The 18,345-nt window shown below is 37.4% G+C and overlaps 2 protein-coding genes across 8 annotated transcripts; both read right to left on the reverse strand.

Annotated features, from left to right (window-relative positions):
* Positions 1-405: 405 nt before the first annotated feature.
* On the reverse strand, positions 406-5,380 carry LOC129318460 (protein phosphatase 2C 50-like). 6 transcript variants are annotated; one of them, XM_054963226.1, is made up of 6 exons: positions 5,180-5,380; positions 4,958-5,062; positions 3,376-4,649; positions 2,955-3,272; positions 2,766-2,871; positions 406-1,129 (listed from the first exon to the last, which is right to left on the reverse strand). In XM_054963226.1, the coding sequence occupies exons 3-6, from the start codon at positions 4,258-4,260 to the stop codon at positions 795-797; spliced, it is 1,644 nt and encodes a 547-aa protein (XP_054819201.1). In that variant the 5' UTR covers positions 4,261-4,649; positions 4,958-5,062; positions 5,180-5,380; the 3' UTR covers positions 406-794. The 6 variants fall into 6 exon arrangements, with proteins under 6 accessions (XP_054819201.1, XP_054819200.1, XP_054819199.1 ...); XM_054963225.1 differs by having other exon boundaries at positions 4,955-5,062; XM_054963224.1 differs by having other exon boundaries at positions 4,839-5,062.
* A 1,361-nt stretch (positions 5,381-6,741) lies between these two features.
* Positions 6,742-14,651, reverse strand: LOC129318461 (uncharacterized). 2 transcript variants are annotated; one of them, XR_008595246.1, is made up of 13 exons: positions 14,198-14,651; positions 12,089-12,263; positions 11,859-11,942; positions 11,281-11,522; positions 10,923-11,166; positions 10,476-10,555; positions 10,122-10,206; positions 9,115-9,246; positions 8,919-9,032; positions 8,342-8,389; positions 7,874-7,958; positions 7,114-7,255; positions 6,742-7,031 (listed from the first exon to the last, which is right to left on the reverse strand). XR_008595246.1 is itself a non-coding variant. In XM_054963231.1 (12 exons), exons 1-12 carry the CDS (start codon positions 14,338-14,340, stop codon positions 7,164-7,166), a joined length of 1,524 nt encoding a protein of 507 aa, XP_054819206.1. In that variant the 5' UTR covers positions 14,341-14,651; the 3' UTR covers positions 6,742-7,163. The 2 variants fall into 2 exon arrangements, 1 of the variants encoding a protein (XP_054819206.1); XM_054963231.1 differs by having other exon boundaries at positions 6,742-7,255.
* Positions 14,652-18,345: the final 3,694 nt, after the last annotated feature.

The raw sequence follows: 18,345 nt of genomic DNA on the forward strand, positions 1-18,345 counted from the left end.
CGCGAGTTAGAACTCCTCGATCATGTCAAATTGCTAATATTAAAGCTCAACTTCTGCTGCTAAATAATTGGGGTGAGCCAACAAATTTTAATAATTCGCACAACATGACCAAAACAAGAGTTGCCAGAGTCACATTACCAGAGATGTCTAACTTGCTAAATATAAGTGGTCAGATGAAAAGTAAATGGGGTTCCAATGTCTTACATTGTCCCCCACCAGCAATGCTTCAGTGCGACCATATTGAAATGGTTCTAACTTCCAACAACGACAGCAACGGGTCTTACTTGGCACCAAAAGCAAAATAGACGAGAAAAAAAAAAAAAGACAAAAAATGGAACACAACTTGCGAGCCAATATCAGAAAGGAAAAAAAAAAAAAAAATCTAACACAACTTGTGAACCAATATCAGAAAGAGAATTAACTACTGCATTTTATAAACAACAAGCACACAGATAAAATAATATCAAGTGTATCCCTCACAGAGCCCTTGTACTCGGAGGCATAATAATGAATACAATATACGGTGATAGATGTCAGGCGTGGAAATGGTCTCCTATCCTTACAATAAGCAGCTAAGATTTACATAGCCCCAATGCGGCACAGTGGGTACACGGAGACTCTTTAGGAGTTCTATCAGTGAATGGTGGATGTATAGTACACGAGTGCTATTCTCCTTAATTAGGCCAACATGCCCGGCTGAAAAATTAATGGGCAGAACCAGTTTTGCTTTATACTAAGCTTTCTATTGCAGCAATCTTCATCAACCATCCAGGTTGCAATTCAAGAAACCTTCATCATGTCTTGCTCTTAAATTTCCTTTGACCTTTCAAATCCACCACAATCACAGTGATGTTATCTTTGCTTCCCTTCTGGAGTGCACGGTTTGACAGATACTCTGCCGCTGCTTGAGCAGCAGGGTCAGCACCCTCTCCCCTCTCGGAGGCTAGTGCAACACCATTTTTCTTGTGCCACAGAAGTATTCGTCTTCGAGCTAGGTCACAGGCCTCTTCGTTCGTCACGACATCCCACAGACCATCACTGGCCAGAATGAGGCATTCATCGTCTTTTGCACGAGGAAGAAACGTGACTTCTGGTTCTGGAATAATCCATGGCTTCAAATATCTATCACCTAAAAAGTCATAGCAAGGGTAATTAGAAAGTGAAAACACTTTCAGCAGAACAAACAAATGCATAATAATCCCAGAAGTTTCGATTCCATGCACGGACTGAAAGGCAACCATCTTTTTAGTATTTTACCGTGAGTCATAAAAACAAAACAGACATCCACAGGAATAACTACCAATTTCCAGAACTTTTGGTTCAAGTCAAAACCAAGCTGGGGCATTGGATCTCTTGAGCTTGGCTCTGATATAGGCTACAGAATTTTGACATTGTCAAACTATCATATGAAAATAGGAGCCCAAACAACTGCAGAGAGATAACAAAGTAAAGAGAACCCAATTTCTCCTCTATACTGATGTATGTTCCACAAACTTACAACCTCAACAAGCAAAAGAATCATAAACTCTTGCCAATAGCAGCAGTTGTCTTGTTATTGCAGCTACACATTCAAAGCAGCTAAATCAATCTTGTATCTAAATGGAATTTCATTTGCATCGGACCATGATTCAGGTCAGCTGAAGCAAGCTTAAGAAATTTAATACTGTGGGAACTAAATATATCCACCCTCTTCCTCGTGTTCCAAAAGTAAAATAAAGTTGGAAACACCAATACTAAAAAAATATGAAAGTAGCAAACAAGCCAAAAGCTATTCTCTTCCACAAAAAAAAAAAATAATAAAAATAAAAATAAAATTATTTCCTCATGCCATGCAATGTAGGAAGATCATAAGCAAATATTCCACGCAGTAAAAATGCAAGTGATATGATATCAAAGCTGAAAATACAAAGATCACAAGAGATTCTTCACAGCAGAGTTTTGCACGTTTCAAGCATGCTCAATCTAAAGGTTCACGGATATAAATAGTACAGAATTAGCAACATATTTGGAAAGAGGCCATTGATAGAAAAGGGATTAAGACATTTTGAAGCCACGTCAAGACCTCTAGGTTTGCTACAATGAAAACATGCTTGACCTCATACTTATACTATTGCCCGAGCCACAGCTTTTGTTTTGGCGTCTTTCATTTACTTTTTGGGGTCTGAGGGAGGTTGGGAAGAGGAGGACAGACTAAAACGTGTTCAAATGAATTTGTTGACGAACTCAAGAAATAACAAATACTTTCACGTGAAGTTAAAACAAATAAATTAATACAACAAGAAAGTGAAGCAAAATAGGTGGTTATTATACATATGAATGCCAATAAGTGTTCTTTAAGTCTAAAAGGCTTTGAAAGAAATGGGTTTGATCTGCTCAAATAACAGTAACCCCTCCTTCGTTCTGGCAAAAATGAAAAAGTATTCGAGGGATTCTACATTCTTGTGTCATTACTTAATTTTTTTGGCCAATTGGGTAGATACTAGTAACTTCAGTAAAAAATTAGATTATAAATTAGTTTCCATATCCTATTACAAATTGATCGTTTCTTTGGTCTTGTGATATTTTTTTAACGAGTTTCTAATTGTTTGTCTATCAGTAAATTGTGCGCTTTGTTATCCTGTCTCTAGAAGCTCAAATTAACTTCAAATATGAAACCTAAATGAAAACCATCAATCACGTATAAGTAAGTCATATGTTTTGGATAAGGAGAGACTATAAAGACGAGCAGTACCAAGTAAAAAAATTTATGATCAAGAAACTCGTACCTATAGACCTAGACATTGCAAGAACACCAAACACACGATGACCATTCCATTGTATCACCTTGCCTCCAGCTGCTTCAATTCTTGCATATTCATCATCCCGGTTAGGCTACCACATAAGAACCAGACATCAATTTTCCTCTAAGCAGATAAAATTTCAAAGATGCAGAACTATTGATAGAAATAGCTCACTTTATGATCCACTGACAATGCCATGGGTTCTTTGCCACGGCACAGAACTGCTCTTGAATCACCACAATTTGCAACAATGATATGAGATGCACAAATAATAGCAACAACAGCAGTGGAACCAACAGTTTCTGGAGCAACAGGCTCACAGTTAGCTTTTCCTCCAACTTCAGCATCAACCTTTAAGAAACAATTGGTGAAGGCTTTTTTCCACTGATCTTGAATGGTATCCTTAACACTTCCATTTATAAGAGCTTCTTTTACAAATTCTATTTCCTCAGCCAAAGCCAAATGGACACGGTCACGGCAATAATTTGCCACCTGTTAGGTGAAAGCAAACCCAGTGACAAAGGTTAGACATAAAAAACTTAAATGAGCGGACATAATGGCAAGAATTTAAGAAAGGACAATAAAATGACTTTACCTGAGAGCCACCATGGCCATCATAAACTCCAAAGAAATGAATTGTCTGCTGGCTCAAGCACTTGCTCATTCCATCAATGACCCTGTCACTGATTAGCATTTGAACAGGAATTTTCATAAATCGAGCCACAGTTGCAACTGCATCTTCCATCTCAGGTCTTCTTCCACACATAGAAATGAATCCCCAAAGTGGGGCATAATCTAATTCAAAAACACTACGACCAACTGTTCCACTCACCACTTTTTCTAGAGGCAGCTGAAGAACAACCGCAGAAGGTTGTGTGCCAGATCCAACTCCAGACTCTTCTTCAAGGCTCACTGCCACAGCAAGGGGTTCACCAACACTTTCTGGCTCAACATTAGACTCCTCTAAATCAGCAGGCCGGATACAAATGCTCTTCTCCATGTCAATGACACTTGGTGTCTTTATCTCAGAAGTAGCCTCAAAACTGAACGACTCCTCCCCACATATGCTACTGTTCTCGCTGACTACAGAAAGAGAACAAGAGCTGTCAATGATCTGATCACCCTCCAATGATATTGTATCATCATCCTCAATTTCTGGGGTTACAATTTCATCACCAGCAACTGATGTGCTTTTATCTTGGGATATCGTATCCAACAAAGGGATCTCTTCTTCCCTATCAGGTTTTGGTGCTGAGACTGCGGTAATGCTAACCTGATTCTCCAGATTCCCACCATTATGATCCTCCTCAGAATCTGCAACCGTCTCAGTTGAAACCTTTGATATTGAATTAGATAACAACCCAGCATCTGCCATCAGCTTAAGTCTGGACACATCCATATGGGTAGCTGTGGTCGGGTTATCACAAACTGAATTACCTACTCTCAATGGCACTGCAATCGCAGAAGACATCTCCTCCATCAAAAGCCCTGATTAGGTAGCACAAAAAGTTACCCTCCCACCCCTGTGGTATCACGCAGCTTGTCATATCTCCACTAATTGATCACTCCCTTTTAAGATTGAAAATAATCTCAGAATGTGAGCGGTGGATTTTAAAAGACCATTTTCCATGCCTAAGGAAGCCGGTACGACCAAAAGAGGAAGCAAATTGAGGCGATGCAACGTATGGACTAACTAAAAGGCGGTGAAAGTGAAATGGGGTAGTCAGATCTGGTCAACAACAACGGATCCGAACTTCCATTTGTGGAAACACCATATAAATAGCTTATCTAGACCTTATCAGGCATTAAGGAAACTTCTCTGGACTCCTCCCTGTATACCCCCGTCAACTCAAGTGAAAGAGAAACAGCCTGAAAGAGGACAAGTTATCAGCAAAAATGGATTGAAGTGAGAATATTAATAGAAAATAAAAGACACTCCTTATCCAGTAAACACATGAAAGAGATTGCAAAAGGAGGGCACGAGAAAGAACAAATGAAAGGCGAAGTCTCAAGAATCAGAAGGAAACCCTAAAAAGATGACACCCTTTTCTCACATACCACTTGAGTTTCCTGGATCTGAGGCAACGCATCTAAGCCTCATCTAGTTTTACCGTGCGCGCTCTAATAATTATTATCATAAATCAATGAAAGAAGGAAAAGAGAAAAGGAGTCACCACCAAATTTTGTCAACTGCAGGGTGTTGTCTTTACACTATTCCTTCTTTCCTTTCCCTTCTTCCCACTCTCTTCTATCCTCTCTCCTCTTATTTCTCACTGTGACACCTGAAACCCATGGAAGAGAAAAAAGCATCAAGAAACAAGATATGGGTTTTGCTCACCATTAAAAAATAACAGCTCAGCCATGTTCTTTATCTTTAATATTCTCTTTTATACCCTTACCTGTGTGGGGGAGCGGGTGCTGAGACTTGGAAGTGGAAGCGCAAGAAATGGAGTGGAGAAGAAAGCGAAGAAAAAAAATAATTTCTTTTATGCATAAGAAAATGCTTCGAAAAGAGAAAAGGACAATAGAAAAAGAGGCTTGGCTGTGACGGGGAAGGGGAAGGGAGAAGGAGGACACATGTCAAATCTTGAAGAGCATATTAAAGCATCTCCACCCATCCCTTGCTACCTTCGCTTTTCATTCACCAATCCAATCTTCATCCGTTTAGGAATCAAATCTGTATTATGGTTTTCAGACACTCCGGTAATTTTACGGCGGAATTTTGTTCTTATTTGGTGAGGTTTACAGTTCCAGAAAAATAGGAATGTACTGCAAGAGCTAGCATGATATGCACACGCTGAAACTAAAACTAACGAGCCATTGTTGTTGAAAACGAGCAAGGCAAAAGAAAATATTCTCAAAGCTCGCATTCGTTTCAGTTATTAATTTCCTTCTTTTCTTATTTCGCTTTCACGTAAATTGAGGCCTGAGAATTAGAAAAGTATTCAATTTCCATGAACTCAAGAGGTCAGCTATTAACCCCAGTCGCGTGGTAAAAGTAAAAGTAACATGAAACTGTAATCCGAAAGAAAATAATAATAATATGACGTTGCTTTTTCCAATCTACAGCAATCATATTCACGAACAAGAGACACGTATATATGCAATTCTAGAATTCCATGTATTAATTTCGTTGTTATCATCGAATACGTATACACTGTGTATGAGAAAGGGATGGCTCAACTATCAAATCAGTGACCCACCACTATACAACGCAAATAAGGAGGGCAGAGGATGCTATTGCCATCATCATCAAGCATCAACCCTTCTTTTGGTGGGGAAGTTCTTGTCTTTCCGGATTAATTGCGAAAAACAGAAAATATAAAAAACACATGATTTAAGTGAAAGAAAATCAATATTCCTAAAAAATAAAAATAAAAACTGTTCAAACTTCATAGATGAAAAAATTACTCTCACTGAGCCCAGGGATGCTTCAATATAATTAATATCATATTCAAATTAGTGGAAGCAGACCGGCTTATCTTGGACTTTATGCCACCTCTAAGGGTAGGGAGTGAAAGCTAAAGCTTCAATTAACCCGCATGAGAGAGCAAGCTCTCATATAGTCGCTAATATATAGGATAAGATATAATTGGTACTCTTGAATCTTGATGATGGGACCATTTATCTGCACTGAAGACATCTCTATTCTTAATCACACACACACACACACACACACACTCTCTGAAAAATATGACGGGAAATTATTAAAAAGAAATCATTGGATTTTTTTTGGGGCCCCTAATCACGGCATACGAACCTACGGAAAATAGGGGGCTGCCTAAATCATGCTCACAACTCAAGAGAGTGATAAAACAGAAAAAAGTAAAGCTCCCTGCAACAGGGAAAAAAAAAAATCAAATTGGCTCCTTGAAATCCTTAATTTATCATCGGTTAAAGGAAAAACTCAAAAAGGGCCTCCATACAAAGTAACTCGACAGCCGAAAGTAACGCTCCTATATCCCCAAGCATCATTTCATTTCTTTATAGCTAGCTCATTTCTGCTCTCGTCCAATAAATGTGTACATCGCATCAAATAATAATATTAGATACTTTTGCTTTAGTTCCTCAATAAGTTGTCCACAACTAAAAACTGCCGCTAGAGAAGGCAAGTCTTCCTCAGGCCAACCTGGGCAGCCAGGTGCTCTCAGTTGCACAACTCTCGGTTCCTACTTTGCAAATTCAAATACACACGGTGTTGCCCTACAAGCTTTGAAAATGTCGTTCAACTACTTGCTGTACACATAGTTCCTGCCAAATGCATGGAAGCTCAGGTGCTAGTAAAAGATGGTTATGGGCTTCTATCAAAGATAAAGAGCCAAAGCGGGTGCACCAGAATTATGAAGTGATGATGCACTTCATTTTGCATAACACGAGCTCATGTCATGGTAACATGGGATCCCCAGACGAAGCAAGCATTTGTAAACTTGTTTCCTCAGCTGCTCGTTTAGAAGAGAATTCTTGCATGGAATCAGCTGCAGATTTTTAGCACGACCATCAGTTTATTGGGTTTCAGTAAGAAATTATTCCTTAAAAGATAAATGGCGAAAATGATACAATATCCATTCAGGAGGTCAACATATTTCATCAACGAGTACAAGAATCCATCTCATCATTTTAAGGTGAATATGGTCACTTCAAGGAACTGTCTAGATGACCTTCACAAGGGCTTGGGTGACTTTTTGGGTTGTTGAATAACTGTTGCTAGAGCAATAACTGGGTTTCAAACTGATTACACGTTTCATATTGGCTAAATATGACCATAAAATAAAAGGATGGCTATAATTAGACCCTCTATACTATTTGGGCATTATAAAGGTCACCATCCGTAATATTTGTGACACCAAGCCTGGCTTGAATTGATTACAAAATTTGTCAGTTGCAAAATGCAGAGTTCATTTCCTGTTGAGGAAATGAGAACTCCTTGTCTCGATCACTATAATTAAGTTATATATGCATGTTCAATGTAAGAAGAATGCGTGAATGTTGACTTACGAGAAAACAAATTCCAGCATTTTTACTATAGCTAGCATATAACGATCAACCACTAACTGAGCAACAGTTCATGTAATTAGGAGTAAAAAGTTCGGTACCAAAAGACTGGCGAAGCCCTTTCACAGCATCGAAGTTCTTGTAGGTGTAGCCAACAAAATTTAGATCTTTGGGTGTTAGTAGCATCTGCACAAAGTTCATGGGACATCATAAATATACCAGAAACTTTCTAAGTATTACAGCAAGTCATAATATCAGTAACATAGATGTGTTAAACTTCAAGGAGACCAGCAGATTCAGATCTTCCCCAGCCCAACCTCCTAATAAGAAGAAAAAAGAGCCAATAATTGTTTTACCGCACTAATTATGAAATCAAATTTGGTAACCAAGAACGCACCCTCAATAAGAGAGTAGAAAATTTGTTTATTGTAGCTTATTTTTCTCATGTAATTTGAAATAAAGTTACTATGCTTTTAATCCTTCAATAGAACAGAAAATGTTGAATAGTGAATGCTTTAAAGAATGAAAGGAAACGATATCAGCATGCAAATCAACACAAGCTTGAGTACCTTTCGTGAGGGACCAGAACCAGTTATTGCTGCTGTTGGTGGATCTACCTATTACACAGAGAGAGAGAGAGAGAGAGAGAGAAGGAACGTAAGTCTTGTTTTGACAATCCAGCACAAAACATTATTGAGCACATATTAACAGAATAAAGGCATGCAAGGATATCAGAGGACTTTTTTTTTTTTTTTTTGGTTGGGGGGGTGGATCCTAGTTTTCATTGGCTGCCATGTATCATGAAAGTATAACTGTTGGCCCCATCAGAATAAAAACGTGCATGAGATCACCATTTATCACATTACGAATCCCTTTAGCTCAGTGGAAAAGAAAAATTCATATAAACGAGAAAAGCCTAAATTTAGAGATAGATGGAAAATAGCATATATCAAGCAAAAGGATATATTCTGCTTGGTAATTTTGAAGCAACTCTCTTCAAGTGATTTAACAAAGAAAGTGGGATAAAGTCCGTTCCAGCAATTTGGTAGTAGCTTGCAGACATTAGATATCAAGGGGAAGACAATAAGGAAAAACACATTAAAAAGGACAGAAAAAGGAAAAAGAAGAGATCATTTAATATAGTACTTCATCAAATTTCATGAAGTTTTGGGTATCCAGCTCCCCATTGACTTGTGGTTTAAATGCTGCCTCCATTTCATACAGTTTATCCCACTCCACACCCTTAAACCAAGGATGAGCCTGATACAACAAAATTTGTATAAGCAATAGACAAAAATTTAAGGATTGGCATAGCAAAGTTCAAATAAATTGAATAACTTACCTTGATTTCATTTGCCCCATGAGTGCCTAACCGATGGTCAACATCACACAGCAATCTGCATATTAGATCCTTGGCCTCAAGTGTCAACTGTGCATCTTCCGGAAATTTTAGATGATTTCTCCAATGAACAATCTGCTTGCAATTGATGAAACAAGTATACAAAAACATTTATGAATAAAGACATGAACATCACAGGAAGAGCTTTCAAGTATCATGATAATGAATGATTGTACTAGCAGTAGCAAGAAGATAATTAAGCATGTGAGCATAGTGTACAGTAAGATCCATTTTATCATAAGTTCAAATTTCCTCCTCTATTGGTCACAAAGTGGGAGGCAGTGAGATTAGGGCAATATGTGGGCGCAGTATCCCATACAAGACTAATTAAGTATCACTGGTGCTCCTCAAAGTGAACCAATACACATTTTTACTAAAATAAAAAACTTCATGAGAAAGAAGAAAATACATGATGTCCCCATGTAGGTTTCTGCTCTCAGCTTACCACTTTGAACGCCTATGGGTAACTCCTTAACTTCTTTCATTCAACTGCCAGTAATAGCTCGAACACCCTTTTGGTGCCAGCAGCCCCCTCTCTCCAAGCCAAGCATTTGTTAGTTCAGAGTTTTCTTAATAACAGTGAAGCTTAATTCCTCCGGTTTGTCTCATTTCATTAAGGAAAGAAACATCCAAGCTCTAATCTGTGAGTTCCTTATTTCCAAAAGTCTAGTCTCTTTAATATTAATTTAACCAACAAGATGATTATATCTCCTTGAAACTAATTACAAAATTTATTGCTCTTCAAGGAAAAAGCCTTAATCATATATCTCATTAGTTACACAAGATAGATTTTAATAGGATGTCAGCCTCAACGAGGTTAGAAACTTGGGAATCTTATTATCCTAACTCAACATAGTCATAATGGAAATTGTGCCAAGCTGTAAAGGTGCTCAAACAATTAACGAAATGCAAACATACTTCACGATTTAAAAATTATCATGGCCTGTTACCTTTCTGCATGTGGTTATTGGGTCATCTGAGTAAAATGGAGGGTAACCAACCAGCATTTCATACATTATTGCCCCCAGCGACCACCTGTCCATATGAAAGCAAGTACACATGAAACAACAGAATATATACAAAAAAAAAAAAATCTTTGAAATATCAAGCATTTGAAAAGTAAGAAGGCAGATTTTGTTTTATAATTATCACTCTCATTTAAAGCTTTACAAGTTTTAATTGTTAGACCAATAGTATCCGGTCAAAGAAGAGTTGCACCTTATAAGGAAGAAAATAAATGCGCCCTATAGTGGAGCTTCAAGACTAATAGATTGCAAGGCTAACAAAAATAGTCAAAAGCTAACCAGTCACATTCCATCCCATATCCTTTTTTCAGCAGCACTTCAGGAGCAATGTAGTCTGGTGTTCCCACAGTAGAAAATGCCTTATAAAAGGAAAAGAAATGTGAGAACAGAAAGACCTTTTCTTAACAGCTATATGAGAACATGAAAGCAAATGCAGTATTAACCATGTGCCAATGCACATCAACAAGTATTATAATTTATGCCTAACAGTCTTTAGGGTATGAACAGCCATGAGCAGGTACTTTCAAATACTATATAAAGAATTATTTTAATGCAGACCATTACATTACCAAATGAGGGATCCACAGTTTCCAGAATTCAAAACTTTCCTTTACTTTTTAGTTTTCTATATTTGAGACATAAGCAAAATTCTACTCGGAAACATAATTTAGAACATATTATCTGCCACATCTCAACATTTCTATATTAATAAATTTTCTGACATACCAACTTCCTCCTGTTCATCTGCCAATGCTGGAGTTGTTCACGTGGACTTCTCCAGTTGCTGTCATTGTCCGTATCAGGAATGCATCCATCAATGTCCATTGGCTCTGATAAATTTTCATCATCCATGGTCTGATTCTCATGAAGTGTAGACAGGGTAGTAAATTCCAGTGGCTTACAAAGGCCGAAATCTGAGAGCTTCATATGACCATTTTTATCTAGAAGTAGATTATCTGGTTTAATATCCCTAAAAAGCAGACAATAAAGATTTAAATAATTTTTTAGCACGTAAAAAGTGACCCACAACCTGATCCAATCAAATTATATTAATGAAAAAAATAGAAATACAGCAAAAGTCAACCTGTGGATATAATTGTGTTTATGAATAGACTCTATGGCCAGCACACTTTGTGCAATGTAAAATCTAGCAACACTCTCACTTAAAGTGTCTTCTCTCATCAGCAGAGTCATCATGTCACCCCCAGGCAGATATTCCATAATTAAATATAAGTACTCAGCATCCTGAAATGAGTAGTAAAGTTTCACTATGCAATGGCTGGCAACTTCAGCCAGCAAGTTCCTCTCAGCCCTAACATGCTCCACCTGAAAAAAAAAAAAAAAAGATGTCTTGCATATAAAACAACAAAGAGGCATTTTGCAAGACATCCTACGACATGAATATCTAACAAAAGCTGGGGTGGGGTGTAAGTAAATATTTAAGGTTCTATGATGAAACCCCCCCCCCCCAAAAAAAAAACACTAAAAATAAGGACACCATGACCTAACAATGAATTACACATAGACCAATACACTGATGCAACATGATTGGTATTACCATGTAGAATATCAAATTATATTCATATCTACAATTGAAGACCATATCATACATCCATTATGATTCCTAAGTTCAGGTATATGCAATCTATTTAAAGATTTCACCTGGCCTCTCTTGAGCATTTCAGTTTTCTTCAGCTTTTTCATGGCATAGATGTTTCCAGATTTCTTCTCACGACACAATCTAACCTGTAAATTAACAAGTTAGCTGAAAAACTTGAAATAACTGCTATAACAAGGATGCAAAAAAGCATCCACCTCTGCACAAAATATAGATAAACTTGTGTATCCAACAAAAATATTGCACGTATACATAAGACAGGAACATTTCTTACCTCGCCAAAAGCCCCTCTTCCTATTATGGTTAGAAGCTCAAAATCATTAACACATATCTTGTGCCTTTTCAATCGCATATATTCAGTCTCCTTTCGCTCTAAATCTTTGATGAGGTTGATCCTTTCCTCAGTTGGCACATCTGAGGAAGCTAATTTCCTTTCTAAAATACAACGTCTAAAATCAAAGGAAATTGTGTCAGGAACTCCAAAACTCTTGGTGACATGCATCACACAAGAGACTGTCTAAAAGAATTTGTGCACAACCATGATTCACGTGTTATTTACAAATGAAAACTTTCTGCGTACAGAACGTATCTTCCATAACTCACTGATGAATATAAACTATCAGAGAGGGGAAAATATGTGGCTCTATGCTTTTATCTTTTCAATCTCTGAGGAAGCTCAAAAACATAAGGTGATGAGATAGGTAGTTTCACCCTATTAGGATAAGAACTAACTTAACTACAATGTTTATTACTGCAATTTTTGCAAGTGTCTATCTGAAGAGCTCTAATGAGAAAGTCCATTAATACTACGATCTCATTCCTTTTCAATAAAAGCATCATATTGTGTTGGTACCAACTATAACTACTAGAAATTTAAATAAATGGAACTTGTTTCTGGCTGCAGGTGATAGACGATTTTTAATTTTTGAATTTATAACAGAGACGGGAATGCTTGGTCTACATAACAAGCATGGCCTTGTCTCTGTTTCGTCTTGGCTCAAATACATATTTAGTTCCAATTGTCATTGTACTTCAAATTTTAAATCCTAGCCAATTCAGTTCCTTCCATCAAATAAGCACATTAGGTGCTCATGAGACAGCTCATTACATATTAAATAGCATAGATGTAGAACTAAAGGATGCCATTAACAAAATTTAAAATGACTCTAACTTGATCATATGTTTAGGGTATATGTGCAATCCTCTGTGTACGCTATTAGGTAACCAAGAGAGTGCCATATGATGGGAGTAATTAAGGTGTTTCACTAGAAATTTTGAAAAGATTCTTTGAACATACAGCATCTTATGGTACAATGGAAATGTCAAACTCTTTAGAATATCAAACAATTCAAAAGTAAGTGCATCAAGAATATGGGGACTGAAATGGAGATGTGAACGTTTACCGGATCAACACTGATTGCATTAGTTTAACTCAGATAATTGATACTCCTAGAGACCTCTACTGCAAAAATACGACAAGATGGCAAAATAGCCACTGATCAAAATGCCCAGCCATTAAAAAAAGGGAGTCAATTAATTTTACAGATTTTTATTCCAGGAAACTTGTTTAGCGAAAAAAACATGAAGATTGGACTGGCGTGTCAACTCACTGATCTAATGGACAATGCGATGCATGCACCCATTACACCAAATGAAGAAAGGGAACAGATTACTAATTTGGGGATAATCATTAAGAATCTGGGTCATGCACGATGGATCACAAAACAAACCTCAAAAGAGAAGAAATGATAGTATAGATGCCTTAAATTCAAACATAGACATTCATGTTGATCCCTGCTTTTGAGTCTCTCAATCAATAGAGATGAAATTTTTCACCGTATTTTGAGGACTGTAAGCCTTAAAACAAACCATCGACCGAACATGGATCATATGCGGCGGATCACTAAAATAAAGCAGTAAAAGAGAAGAAACGATAGTTCATGATGCCTGAAATTCAAACAGAGAAATTTTAGTTAATCCCTCTAATTGATTCTCGCCATTTATGGAGATGAAGTTTTTTCATCGTATCTCCAGGATCAAATGCATTTATGTGTACGGTGTTCCAGAATCTCTTGGCCTTAAAACAGTGCATGGATAACTTGAGTCATTAAACCTAATAGCTATACTGGGACCAATTGAAGTGAGACTGAGAAGTTCTCAGTTGTTAGTGTACAACTACTACTTACTGTTTCCTATACCTAGATTACTTCATCTACCACAGCTGGGAAGGTTGAAAAGTGATTGAATAGAAAGATCTGCCAGTCAATTTGCATTGTGCACGATTAACGGGCGCTTTTAGTTCCGAATACCAGAAATTCTCGGGCCCAGAGTTACAGTTACTCAACAATCACAAGAAAATCGACAAATAATTCCCCACAAGTACCTCTCCTTGCGTTCTTGGATGTTCTTCATCTGATTCCTGTAGTGATTCTCTATGAACTTCTTCGCCGCCGCAACCTTCTCCATGGTCAAGCTCGACCCCAGCACCTCCTCCTCTATTTTCTCCTCCTCCTCCAGATCCTCCATCTCTCTGCCTCGCTCTCAGGCCCAGGCAGCCACTCTGAACGTGGGTGATAATGTGTCACTGCAGGTGTATCTATAAGCCCCCAAAAGCCTCCGCTTCTCTCTCTCTCTCTCTATCACCCACAGACAGCGTTTCGCTTTCAGTCTCTAAAAACACTCTGGAGCTCTTATTGCAGCAACGAGGGGATGATGCGAAGGAAGAAGCATTAAAAATGGTAAAGATTCAGTCCAAATGTAGCACGTCGCGCTATCCGATGCACCGGCCACCATTCTCGTGCGTCCTCCTGGCCAGCGACGTACGTGATGATGCTTTGGGAGTTTCACTGTGTGCATACGTGGCGAAACGTGGTTTGAGGTCCTACGAATAGGGGTGGATGATCGCATAGGATAGCAAAAACTGGAATGGATTAATCAGGAACGTATCTGGCGAAGGGTTGACGGCTTCACGCGCGGGAGTGTGAGCGTGCGACACATTGCGTTGCGGTGAGAGAAAGTGTCGCTGTCAGATCATAAATGACATTTTCGCATTTTAGGACATGAAAACAACGAGGAAAGACCCACATTGTTTGGTTTGATTGGACCGTGCTGCCCACTCTCCTTGGTTAGGTGGTTGGTCTTATTAAATTTTGTGGCTTGTGATTGGCTGTCACTGCTCAGACATCCTTGTTTTGTGGGTTAAGTTCCAGTGATATGCTTAGCTAGCTGTCGCGGTATTTGCATGTATTTTTCTTTTCTAGATCTGGAGGGTACCAGTTTTATCCTCGCCGTTTTCCCATTTAATTGATATATTTCTAAAAAAGAAAGTGCCAGGCCACGTGCCCTTTTCCATGTTTTGGCCAAACCTTTTCTTTCTTCTAAGACGAGATTTTCCCCCATGATAAATCGGAAACTACGTTTTGCCCAATTTTATCTTAACCTTCGTCTGGTCTCCGCGGATCAGTGTTGTGTGGCTTCTTTCGCCGTTCAGATCGTTAGTGTATTTAACGTTCAGCAGGGATTCTTTTCTGTCTGGGTCTGTGGTGTGATTTTTAAACTGAGGCCGATAAAATAACTGAGGAAAAGTATTGTACACACGACTTATCACACCATGAGAGCGCACATTTGAGGGGCATAAATTTTTTTTAATAAACATGACTTTTAATTCTTAAACTTTATTTACATTTTACTTTTAATTCTTATTTTTTTTAATATTTTAAGTTTTTATACTTTTATTTTTTATTATTTTCAATCCTTTTCAAGTCCTTATACTTTGCCCATAAAAAGATTAAAAATAATGAAATACAACAGTATAAGAATAAAAAAACGTGAACAAAATACAAAAATAAAAAATTATATTTTTCCTTTTTTTTATCAAAAATGGGGCAAAGTCCAAACTCTTATTTAACTAAAAAGTAAACTAGGATCATTATAATTCCTTTTATCTCAATACAACCATTCAATGAAACCTCTAGGAGGTTCAAAAATAATTTTACGCTCAACACATAGATTCAAGTCAGATTTTGCAATCCAATTGACACACTTGTTTTCCTTGCATGTATAATTCACCTTGATTTGCCAATCCTCGGGTAGAAGCTTAATTGCATGCCGTACTTGCCACTGATGACCATCGTTACCCTCAATTGTCTCCTGGACTTTATGAACTACAAACTTTCGACAAAAAGTTTAGTGAAATTGAGACTATGAGGGGCATAAAAGTTTTACACGTAATACGCCAACATTGGTAGGTATAGGCTAGTATTTGGGATTTAAATGTATAAAACACTGTATTGTAAATTTCAACTCCTGTTCATCCCCTTTTCACCTACATCAGTTCCGCTTTCACCTATTTGACGTTATAAGCTTGTTTAAGAATGTCGATTTTTTTTTTTATTTCATTGTATTAAATTTTGCAAATAGTATCGAGTATTGTATTCAACAAGCATTTTGAAGTATTTTTACTACTTATTATTGACTTGTTACAGTGATCACTTATGGTTATCCAACTTTAAATTTTTAACACATAACAAGTCATACTAATTACACACGAGGAAGAAAAAATTATATACATTATTGGACGAGAAAGCTAGTTAATAACAAGCCTTCTAAAAATTGAGTCATTACTCCAAGAGCATGCCTAGGAGTTGGGCCAGTGGAGGCAAAATTATTTTAGGTGAGACACAAACATTATATATTTTGTTGATAACGAAATTTAATTTGCTAGTATATGTAATCATAAAAGATAGGTTTTATTAAACGTGCAAGAGTGGAGATTTGAACACTAACTATTTGTTTAATTTAAATAATAAGGTTAAGGAACAAAAAAGTCCTCCGTGTTATCAATCAGATGCACCTCATATCCTAAATTATTTTTTAGCGCAATTTCACCCCTAATATTTTTCAAATTAGTATAATCTCACCCTACGGTAAGGGTTTGACCGTGTTCTCCGTTAAGTCAAAAAGTTTGATCGTGAGCTGTTTAGCTGGCTTGCCACATTAGCCTCCAGCCTTCCACGTTTACCACCGCTCTATTCTGCATTTCTGCCCCTTCCACTTCCCTCTTCCAAACCCAAATCTTGTTCGTCTTCCTCCCTTCCTCAATCAGAAACGCCAGAACAATCAAGCCCAGCACATTAAGAACACAAGGGAATAACAATCAAGCCAGAACAATCAAACCCATCAAATGAAGAACACAGGATAAGAACAATAAAGCAAAACAAAAATTTGAACCCAACAAAACTTAATGAATGAACCCGTAAATTAGCGTCAGCGTGGATCATCAAACAGATCTGGGCAGCAGCGAGAAGGAAAGAAATAAAAGGAGAAACACTGAAACAGATCAAACCCATAAATCAAACAATCATTAGCGTCGATCAAGTTGCATTTTCTTCCTCAACAATCCAACATTGATCAAACCCACAAATCATTGTCGATCAAACGCAAAAACCAAGTGAACTAAATCAAACCTATTGAATCCCAAACAAACCTGGGCAGCAGTGAGAATGCATTCGGCTTGAGAGAAAACCCTAAGAAAAGCTTTAAGCTTGCAAATCCGGAGTTCTCTTTTGTTGATACCCACTCTGTTATCGTTCAAGATCGGGAGAGTAAGACCGAGTGAAAGAACCCAACTCACCTTCGTTACAAGAAAACCAGAGTAAGACCGAGCATTAATGTCGACAAAGAAGCCTAAACTAAGCCTCTCCGAGTGGTTTAGTAGCGACAATGTGATTGTGAACCAGAATACGCGAGCTTTTCCTTAACTCTGTCTCGATCTGTCTCTGTCGAGCCAAATCTAGGCTTTGGCTTCTGACTCTAAATCAAGGCGAACCCATCTTGATCTCAACCCAGATCAAAAATCAACGAACCTTTCTTGCTTGAGCCAAATCAAGGCTTTGGCTTCGGTTTCTAGAACAATGACTAAATCCCAAATATTTGAATCGAGCACTAAACGTTGAACCCTTCTCGAACAAAATTCAGATGGGTTTAGATGAGATTCTGATGGATGAGAGAGAGAGAGAGAGAGGGAGGAAGCTAATCGGGGAAAAGCAGTGTGAACGTCCGGTGGCATGCCAACATAGCATTTCACGGTCAAATTTATTAAGTTAATAGTCAATCCGGTCAAACATTAACTGAGATTATATTAATTGGGGCGAAATTATATCAAAAAATACTTTAGAAAAAACATCAATGACATTTTTATACTTAACCCTAAATAATAATGAAATCCCTACCATATATGATAATTTGATTTGCTAAAGATATTAAACAATAAATTGAATATATAAAGATATTATTTTAAACTATGAAAATTATTTTAGTAAAAATCTAGAAAAAAAATTAAAAAAAAGATTCCACTAAAAATATAAATCCCAATCCTCTCTTGCTATCCACTGTTGTAAATTTTCATGATCTTTTTGTCAATTTCACTCCTCCTAATACTTTAAATTTAAAATTTTAAATTTAATTATACTTTATATTTTCTTTCACAAATTCTTCACAACAACTCTCCACCTGGAGCTAAGTGACTATTAC

The sequence above is a fragment of the Prosopis cineraria genome, unplaced genomic scaffold (assembly GCF_029017545.1).
Source record: "Prosopis cineraria cultivar Desert tree isolate PC_DT_omini unplaced genomic scaffold, ASM2901754v1 PC8, whole genome shotgun sequence".
NCBI classification, from domain to species: Eukaryota; Viridiplantae; Streptophyta; class Magnoliopsida; order Fabales; family Fabaceae; genus Prosopis; species Prosopis cineraria.

Excerpts from the sequence above, each read along its gene's own strand:
- LOC129318460 (XM_054963226.1), bottom strand. The coding sequence starts at position 4,260 with ATGGAGGAGATGTCTTCTGCGATTGCAGTGCCATTGAGAGTAGGTAAT. Across the intron at positions 3,273-3,375 it reads ATGGCCATGGTGGCTCTCAG|GTGGCAAATTATTGCCGTGA; the intron begins GTAAAGTCATTT and ends TTCACCTAACAG. Across the intron at positions 1,130-2,765 it reads TGCAATGTCTAGGTCTATAG|GTGATAGATATTTGAAGCCA; the intron begins GTACGAGTTTCT and ends ATGACTTTTTAG.
- LOC129318461 (XM_054963231.1), bottom strand. The coding sequence starts at position 14,340 with ATGGAGGATCTGGAGGAGGAGGAGAAAATAGAGGAGGAGGTGCTGGGG. Across the intron at positions 9,033-9,114 it reads ATGGGGCAAATGAAATCAAG|GCTCATCCTTGGTTTAAGGG; the intron begins GTAAGTTATTCA and ends TTGTTGTATCAG. Across the intron at positions 7,256-7,873 it reads AGGGCTTCGCCAGTCTTTTG|CTGATTCCATGCAAGAATTC; the intron begins GTACCGAACTTT and ends AAAAATCTGCAG.